This window comes from Mus pahari, chromosome 18 (genome assembly GCF_900095145.1).
Source record: "Mus pahari chromosome 18, PAHARI_EIJ_v1.1, whole genome shotgun sequence".
NCBI classification, from domain to species: Eukaryota; Metazoa; Chordata; class Mammalia; order Rodentia; family Muridae; genus Mus; species Mus pahari.
In genome coordinates this window covers 20,403,625-20,413,921 of record NC_034607.1, presented here as the reverse complement: position 1 = coordinate 20,413,921, position 10,297 = coordinate 20,403,625, and the positions used below count along the sequence as shown (strand labels likewise).

The window sequence follows — 10,297 nt, the reverse complement described above, 5'->3', positions numbered from 1 at the left end:
CTCCTCCTCCTCCTCCTCCTTCTTCTTCTTCTTCTTCTTCTTCTTCTTCTTCTTCTTCTTCTTCATTATTATTTTTTAAGTATGGATCAATACAGCAAGTTTACATTGAGTATTCATCCAACATTATGACATTAAATTTTCATAGGGGTGAATCCTTTCAAAAGCATAATGAGAGTGAATTTGGTAGCAAATTGCTATGAAACTCTGTCATCACAGAGTGACATTGTGAAGACATCAGTAGTGACACATAAAGAAAGGTGGGTTGCCAACCAGGCAGCATACACAAGATGGTCCAAGGCCCTGACCTATATACGGCAGAGGAAGGTCTGGCCTCTGCGGGAGAAGGCATGCCTAATACTTGAGAAAGACTTGATGCCCAAGGGAATGGGGAAGCCTGGCAGTGAAGGGGGAACATCCTCTTGGAGACAGGGAGAAATAGGAATAGGATGAGGAACTGTGGGAGGGTACACTGGGAGGGGGGCAATGACTGGACTGAAAATAATAAAACTAAATAATAATAATAATAATAATAATAATAATAATAATAATTTTTAAAGTGGGTTGTAGGCTCATGAGGGTTGAAAGACAAAGAGATAACATTGGTAACACTGTCTCCGTCTTATGCCCGTATTAGAAGATCTAGCTTTTATATGATAAGTGTATGCTTTTTGAAAATATCAACATAAGAGATGAACATTACCTCATTTGAATCTATCCCATTGTTGACTGACCAAGTTGTCTGAAAGTACTCGAGCATCCTCTGCTTGAGTTGCTGGGGCAGGTGGTGCACACGGATGAAGTCCTTCAGGTCCTTGGTTCTAGTGTGGTACAGGCTCCATCTAGAGTACATTCTCTGTATGATGGCAGTCACGTTCCCAAATACTAAGGCATGCATCAGGGCTAGAGAGCACAATAGAACACAGGCTAGTAAGGCAGAGGCCCCTTTTACATATAAGTCTTTTCCATATATGGGTTAGAGTAAAGCATGCTTATTTGGCCATACTAATATGATTTCATTGCTGGTAGCAGGTAAACCCAGAAGCAGTCATCTTACTTCCATATGGCCTGATCATAATAATAATATATGAAGTAGCCCCTTTAACACACATGCATTTTTTTAGCTGCCCTTCTGGATCTGAAAAACCTTTCCTCTGAACTCTACCAACATAGGATTATTTTAGTAGTTACACATACTTTAATAGGTACAACTCAATTCTCTCAAGAATTCCATAGGATAGGCTACACATTTACAGTTAGCAATTATTCTATTACACTAGCAGGTATATTTTAAAAACAAAACTAATTATAATAACTGGGTGACTACTGTTTTCATTTTAGTCTCACAGAGCAAATCATCACTTTAAGGACTTGGGATATAGCTCAGTGGCATAGCACTTGTTGAAATTATTTATGGCCATGAGTTTGATTCCACGAACCATAAAGTTAGTAAATAAAAATAGTTACAGAATATTAATAAATGATGTGTTTACATTAGTATTAATATTAAAACAGTTGTTACAAATTTGAGGATTCCCTGAGAAGTGGGAAGCTGGGGTGACAATAAGTTCAATTCTCACCTTCACTTTGGCTTTGCAAGCACATTAATCTTAAAGGAGACCCTCAAAATTTGAGACCAGGAGAGACACAAAAGAATGTACTAAAACATAGATGCTTGGTGTAGGGTCACTATCACTGTCCTGATAAACCAGTGGTCCTCTGTTTCAGTGAGGTTTCCCACTTAGTTGGCACTGTTTTGTTCTCATTTGTGTTTTTATGGTAAAACATCTTCTCCAAAAGCAATTTAGGCAAGGATCAAATTCACTTAAGCTTTGAAATCCCAAGTAATAGTTTACCGTTGTGGGGGAAATCAAGGCAGCTAGGCATATGCCATTCACAGTCAAGAGCAGAAAGTAGTGAATATATACACAATTATGTCCTTGCTTGATTTCTGCACCCCTCACAGAGTTCAGAACCCCATACTTGGGGAATGGTACAATCCACAGTGGGCTAGATCTTCCCATGTGGCTTAACAACATCCCCCACATACATGTTCACAAGCCAACCAGATTTAGACAATCCTTCATTGAGAACCTTCCCAGATGATTCTGGATTGTGTCAATTTGACTATAAAAGCTGACCATCAGAATACCCAACTTTCATATTTTACTGTGTCAGTCCAAGCCTAATCTACTGCCAGAGTATTCATATTAGCTCTTCTTTGAGAGTAAGATAGAATTCTACACTAAAACTATCTGGCCCTTCCACAAAATAGAAACAGAAGGAACACTACCTAATTCATTTTATGAAGCTACAATTACTCTGATACCTAAACCACACAAAGACCTAAAAAAGAAGGAAAATTTCAAGCCCTTTTACATATGGGTATCAATGCTCAATAAAATTCTTGCAAACCGAATGGAAGAACAGATCAAAACCATCCTTCACCATGATCAAGTAAGCTTTATCCCAAGGTACAAGGATGGTTCAATATGTGAAAATTCATCAATGTAATACATTATATAAACAAACTCAAGAGAAAAGTCACATGATTATCTCATTACATGCTGATAAGCCTTTGACAAAATACAATATCCTTTAATGCTAAAAGATTTGTAGAGATCAGGAATTCATGGTACATACCTAAACATAATAAAAGCAATATATAGCAAGCCAACAGCCAACATCAAACTAAATGAAGAGAAACTAGAAGCAATCCCATTAAAATCAGGGACAAGACAAGGCTGCCTACTCTCTCCCTGTCTATTTAATAGAGTACTTGAAGTTCTAGCTAGAGCAATTAGACAACAAAAGGAGATCAAGGAAAAACAAATTGTGGAAAAAAAAGAGAGAAATCAAAGTATCAATACTTACAGACGATATGATAGTATACATAAGCAACTCTGAAAATTCCACCGGAGAACTGCTTCAGTTGACAAACAACTTCAGCAAAGTGGTAGGATATAAAATTAAATCAGTAGCCTTCATTTATACAAATGATAAACATGCTGACAAGGAAATTAGAGGAACAACACCCTTCACAATAGCCACAAATAGTATAAAATATCTTGGTTTAACCAGTGGTAAGCAAGTGAAAGATGTGTATGGCAAGAACTTCAAATCCTTGAAGAAGGAAATCAAAGACATCAGAAGATGGAAAGACCTCTCATGCTCATGGATTGATAGGATTAACATAGTGAAAATGGCCATCTTACTAAAAGCAATCTACAGATTCAATGACACCTGATCAAACTCCAACATAATTTTTCACAGACATGGAAAGAGAAATTCTCAACTTCATATGGAAAACCAAAAAAATCCAGGCTAGCCAAAACAATTCTCAATTAAAAAAAAAAGATCTGTGGGAATCATCATCCCTGACCTCAATCTATACTACAAAGCAATAGTGATAAAGACGACGAGGTACTGGTACAGAGGCAGACAGGTCGATCACTGCAATAGAATGGAAGACCCAGAAATAAACCCACTCACTTATGGACACTTGTTCCTTAACAAAGAAGTCAAAAACATATAGTGGAAAAAGAAAGCGTCTTCAATAAATGGTGCTCTAACTAGTAGTGTTCTGTTTGTCCAAGAATGAAAGTAGATCCATATTTATCTCCTTGCAGAAAGCTTAACTCCAAGTGGATCAAGGACCTCAACATAAAACCCAATGCACTGAATATATTAGAAGGAAAGTGGGAAAAAGCCTCAAACTCATTGGTACAGGGGATAATTTCCTGAACAGAACACCAATGGCTCGGGCTCTAAGATCAAGAATTGACAAATGGATCCTCATGAAGCTGAAAAGCTTCCGTAAGGCAAAAGAGGCCATAATAGGATAAATCGACAACCTACAGATTGGCAAACAAAACAAAACAAAACAAAACCCCCCAAACCCCAAAAAGTTCACTAGCCCTACATACAATAGGGGGCTAATATCCAAAATAGATAAAGAACTCAAGAAGTTAATTTCCGAAAAATCAAATAGCCTAATTTAAAAATGTGGTTCAGAGTCAAACAGAGAATTCACATCAGAGGAACTGCAAATGTAGGAGCAACACTTAACGAAAGGTTCAAAGTCCTTAGTCATCAGGGAAATGCAAGTCAAAATGACCCTGAGATTCCACCTTACACAAATCAGAATGGCTAAGATAATAAACAAAAGTGACACCACATGCTGGCGAGGATGTGGAGAAAGAGGAACACTCCTCCATTGCTGGTGGGAATGCAAACTGGTGCAACCACTCTGGAAATCAATCTGGGTGTTCCTCAGAAAACTGCAAGTATTCCTAGCTATTCCACTCCTGGGCATAGAGCCAAGAGATTCTCCATCATCCCACAAGAATACTCGTTCCACTATGCTCATAGCAGCTGTATTTGTAAGACCCAGAAGCTGGAAACAACTCAGATGTCCCTCAACTGAAGAATGAACACAGAAAATGTCGTTCATTTACACAATGGAACACTATTTAGCTACTAAAAATCAGGACATCATGAATTTCTCAGGCAAATAAATGGAACTAGAAAATATCATCCTGAGTATGGCAATCTACACCCTAAAGGACATGTATAGTATGTACTCACTGATAAGTGATATTAGCGCACTCACTGATATTAGTCAAAAAGTATAGAACACCTAGAATACAACCTTCTACACAGACTGTAAGAAGTTTAACAAGTAGGAAGGCCCTAGTGTGGATGCTTTAGTATCACTTAAAAGGGGGAATAAAATAATCACAGGAAGCAGAGGGAGGGAGGGACCTGGGTGGGAGATGTGGGGGAGGGGAAAGGGAAAGCAGGATCAAGTGTGGGGGCAGGGACGCAGACAGCAGAGAAGCCCAGAGGGCCAGGAGAATAACTGGAAATATGCACCCTCTGGGGGTTGGGCAGTGCAGCTCTAGAAAGTCCCCGAGACCTGGGAGTTAAGAGACTGTCAGGACTCAATAAGGGTGACCTTAGCCAAAATGCCCAACAGTGGGAAAAGGGGAACTCATCAGAGTTGTCCCCCAGTAGATAGATGGTACCTCAAGTGGAGGGACAGGGTTACCAAACCACAGTTAAAATTCTGACCCAGAATTGTTCTTGTCTAAAATAATTGTAGGGGCACAAATGGAGAAGAGACTGAAGGAAAGGCAATCCAGTGACTGGCCCAATTTAGGATCTGTCTCATGGGCAGGCACCAAGGCCTCATACAATTACTGATGCTATGCTGTGCTTACAGACAGGAGCCTAGCATGGCTGTCCTCTGAGAGGCCCTACCAGCAGCTGACTAAGACAAATACAGATACATACACCCAACTGTTGAACTACAGTCTTTGACCACTAGGGTTGAATTATGGGATGGATTGAAGAAGCAGAAGGGGAGGGCAACTCCATTGGAAGACCAGCAGTCTCAACTAACCAGGACCCCTGGGAACTCCCAGAGACTGAGCCACCAACCAGGAGCATACATGGGCCAGTATGAGGCCCAGCACATATATGGTAGAGGACTGCCTGGTCTGGCCTCAGTGGGAGAAAATAAGTCTAATCCTCAAGAGACTTGAGGCCCTAGGGAAGAAGAATGCCTGGGGTGGAGGGAGCACCCTCTAGGAAGCAAGAGGAAGAAGAAATGGGATGAAGAACTGTGAGAGGGAGGACCAGGTGTGAGGCAATGGCTGGAATGTTAAAAAACAAAACAAAAACCAACCAAACAAATAAAACAACAACAAAAGCAGCAACAAAAAAAAATTACTACTAGTGTTTGAAAAGGTGCAAGTATTTATTCTTCACAACTATGGGGTCAATGCGAGAGAGATAAGGTTGTTTCTGGTATAGAGAATCAGACTTAGAGAACTGGGCTTGCCTACCAGGGGATTTCTGCTTTTGGAAGTAGTTGGCAAGAAGGTAGGAAAGACACTGCAGGATTCTGCATTTCTTAGTGGTTACCAGAATGGAGTGAGAATGGCTCATGTACATACCAAGAGAAAAACCCAAGAAGAGTTGACTTTACCTAGGGCCATGAAAATAAAAGATGGAAGAGAGCCTAGACATGCCATGCCAGTGGGCACATCCATTTACAGTGACCTCAGATATGATCCCTGGAATAGGACAACAGGTGAGACAAGAAGCTCATGGATTCTGTAAAATCTCTGTCTCAGTATATTTTATTTCCTAAAAAGGAACCAAGCCATTAATAGCTTGTGGGGGAGGGGAATCTATCGAAATGTCCTGGTACCAAAATGTCACTGTGGGAGGAACAGTAGTAGAAGTTCTTTAGCACCAAACTACATACAGTACAAACATAAACACACGAACAAAACTACCTTGAATATTTCAGGACAGCACCAGATCAATTTTTTTTTTTTTTTGCCCCATAGTCACCAGAAGTTGACGAATGCCAATGTATAAATTTCATTTTAATCTAACATTGAAATTAAAATTCCACAGCAAGTCATATATGATAATTTTTTATAGACTAATGGCTCCCATGACTATAAAAATCACATTTTTAAGAACAATATCTTATTTGTAAAAGTTACTTAGAGTTAAATTTGGAACCTATCTCCAGGAGGTAATATAAGACTGCATACACAATAGAGGCTTCAGAGTCAGACAAATCTAGGTTTGAATCCTTGCTTCCCTCTTTCTCATTGTGAGAACTTACCAAGCTAAATCTCTTTATATGGCCACATTTTCCTTATATGTTAAGTAGGCATGCTATTATCTTACTTGTCAGGCTATTCCAAGCTATAATTCTGAACTGAGTATGCTGATCTGTGTGGAAGCATCTAGTATATGTAGAGAGCAGTAGTAGTTAACTTTTCCCTTGAAAATGCAAAGTATTACAAATGTCATTGCACTCAGAGAGTGAGACTCTGGGAAAAGGCTTTAAGGCTTTTCTGCTGGATCTTCAAGCGTTACATCACTCTTGGTAGAAATTACTTCTTGATGTAAGAATTCAAGAAATATTCAACTGGTGCCAGCCACATGCAAGCACACACAAGAGGACAAAAGCAGTGCGCTTCCATGTCCAGAAATATCTAAAGAAAAATTGAATATTTCTTAAGGGTACTTTATTCTATGTTATTTTCAAGTTTCAAAGCTCAGAGGCCTAAATATTTTCCTTGGAGGAAAACACACCACACCACACCACACACCCCACACACAAATAAACAAACAAAGAAAAAAAAAAAAACAAAACCCTTTTACTGAAGGAAAGAGCTGATTATGCTCCAAGTTAAAGAAATTAGATACCGATCTCAGGTTCTGCTGAGCTTATGGGCAAGGCTTGGAAGCTCTACTCTCTTAAACTGTGTATAATAGCCGTCTTTAAGGGAATAAATTGAGTGCAGAGAACAAGCCTATTTCACTTATTTTAACACTGCTTTTCTTGATTATGTGGATGATTTTAACTTTGCTCTGCTTAATTATAATGTGTAAAGCACTTAAGCTGTGAGAAGTAATATGTTCAGACCATTTAGCATCCTAATTGTACATTATCAATAAAATAAATTACTGGATTAATTGAAGCATTCATAAGAGTTGTTGGAAGGAACTCATCTGTCTGAGTCACCACAATTTCAAAAAGTCTTATTAAATTAGTAAGTTAGAATAAAATCCTGTCTCTCATATTATGATGGCCTTTTCCCATTGATGCTTATTTTGTGTGCACCATATATATATATATATATATATATATGAATTTACATACATATGTAAATTCTTGAGTGCTAGATCTGCTGAGTATGTTGAGGGCTCTTTTAATTTGTGTGGGAGTTTTGCATGAAATGTATTTTGTCCAATCTTTTTTTTTTTTGCCAATTTAAATAGTTTTATTATTCCATGTTACTTGTTTTGGGGCCCTGTGGAACAATGCTACATCCTCTTCTTGGACTGACTTAATCCATCTCTTCAACGGTGGGGCCCAAAGAAGCACCAGCAGATGGGGGAGCTCCTCCACCAGGGAAGCCACCAGTTTGTCCAATCTTACAAAAGGAGCTTTCCAATAATGATCTCAGGGAATGGTAAACATGTCTCAGATGAAAAAAAAAAAAAAAAAACCACAGTGCAGCCTGGACCTGGCTTTTTGGCTTTCCTCTCTTCTCCATTCCCTTCCAAGATCGTAGGTCCTTCCCTGAACTTGTGCACCCTTGCTTTTCCATGCATAATATTATGGCTGGATGAGAGCTGTAACATCTATTGTGCTGAGGTTGTAGAGTCTGTATCGGAGCTCCTTTATTTTAGTAGAAAGAGAAGACAAAGACCCAAGCTCAACTTTTGGGTAACCTTGATCTTGTCTTTTCTCCCACCTCCTAGTTGATCTGGAATTTTCCATTTTCCATTAACTTGTATACTGGGTTGTAGATGTCAGAATTAGAAGGATGTAATACCCAAGATACGATTTGCAAAACACAAGAAAATCAAGAAGGAAGACCAACGTGTGGATACTTCATTCCTCTTAGAACAGGAAAAAAAAAAATACCCATGGAAGGAGTTACAGAGACAAAGTTTGGAGCTAAGGTGAAAGGATAGACCATTCAGAGACTACCCCACCTGGGGATCCATCCCATCATCAGCCACCAAACCCAGACACTATTGCATATAACAGCAGGGTTTTGCTGAAAGGACCCTGATATACTGTCTCATGTGAGGCTATGTATGCCGGTGCCTGGCAAATACAGAAGTGGATGCTCACAGTCATCTATTGGATGGAACACAGGGCCCCCAATGGAGGAGCTAGAGAAAGTACCCAAGTAGCTAAAAGGGTCTGCAATCCTATAGGTGGAACAACAGTATGAACTAACCAGCACCCCCAGAGCTCGTGTCTCTAGCTGCATATGTAGCAGATGATGGCCTAGTTGGCCATTATTGGGAAGAGAGGCCCCTTGGTCTTGCAAACTTTATATGCCCCAGAGCAGGGGAATACCAGGGCCAAGAAGTGGGAGTGGGTGGGTAGGGGAGCAGGGCGGTGGGAGGGTATAGGAGACATTCGGGATAGCATTTGAAATGTAAATGAAGAAAATATCCAATAAAAAAATTGAAAAAAAGGAGGATGTATTATTTCCATTAATTTACTTATTTATTAATTTTCTATCCTGATCACACCTCTTCTTAGTCTCTTCCTCACATGGCCCTTCCTTCCATCCCTCCCTCTCTTTCATCTCTGAGAAGGGTGTGGTCCCCCTGGGTATCAATCCAACTGAGGCCAGTCAAGACAGCCCAGTTAGGGGGATACGATTCACAGGCAGCCAACAGAGTCCGGGTAAGTCCCCGCTACAGTTGGGGGCCCTTCATAAAGACCAAGAGACCTCACATATAGGAGGCAGAAAATAATTTCTTAAAGGATGAATTCAGATGTTGCAAATGTGTCTTCAGAATGGGCTGAATTTAGAGGGTTACATCTAGGTTCAATTTGGGGTTGGGAGCCCCAAAGCAAGTGTGAAAATCATGCTCCATTGGAACTAGCCTTGCCTCCACAATGAGCCAGCCATCTGCACCAGGAAACATTATCTAACCCTCAAGGCCCATCAGCTGAAGCAAACTTACCAGATGCCTTCAGGCAGTCAGTACTAAGTTTGAAAGAAAGGCATTCAAAGATAAGAAAAATTATCTCTCTATTATTTAGTGTCAACAATGATATATGTAGCTTTATTAATAATTTTAGAAAATATTTCTCCCGAAAAACTCCATTTTGGTCAGTATGAATTTTCTGTATCTATCGGGGATTTTTTAAAGTGTGCGTTACAATAGAAAGCCAGTTTTAAAGAATCAGGTTAACAGGTGTGTTCGATTTACTAGAACACCCTTATCGGTCATTCAGCTGTGTACTTGAAAGGCCACATTTGTTCTTAGTCATCTTTGTCTCCCAGCCATCTAGTATGCTTGGCATCATTCCCATGCAGTATAAATATTTATCCAAGCTAAATGAGGCGGTTGAAGTTCTGTAGTATTTTTTTTATATAGTTTTATAACTTTAAACAAGAAGCTAAAAAAATTGTGTTCGCTGGCTCAGAAAATTCGTGCCCACTTCCCTTGGAAGTGGGAGGCATTCGAAATGGCTTTTGTTATGTCTTTGTGGTTATCTTCTACATGTTGGACAATGGACTTTTTCCAATGACTTGAATCAACTCTGTTAACATAAATTAAAAACAACCTAATTAAAAAAAAGAGTAATTTGACTCAGTTTCCTTCTCATTCTTGCTTGATACCTATACTATTTTTTTTAGTTTGCCTGCCTTAAGTTTACAAGGTAAAACTAAAATAACACACACAAACACACACACACACACACACACACACACACACACACACACACACA

The 10,297-nt window shown here is 39.4% G+C and overlaps 1 protein-coding gene across 1 annotated transcript in view; it reads right to left on the bottom strand.

The window, feature by feature from the left end:
* The window catches only part of Kcnh8 (potassium voltage-gated channel subfamily H member 8), a 365,093-nt gene that overhangs the window by 71,944 nt on the left and 282,852 nt on the right, over positions 1-10,297 (bottom strand). The window contains exon 9 of the mRNA XM_021218046.1: positions 701-900. Coding sequence (XP_021073705.1) covers positions 701-900 — 200 coding nt within the window. The remainder of the gene's footprint in view (positions 1-700; positions 901-10,297) is intronic.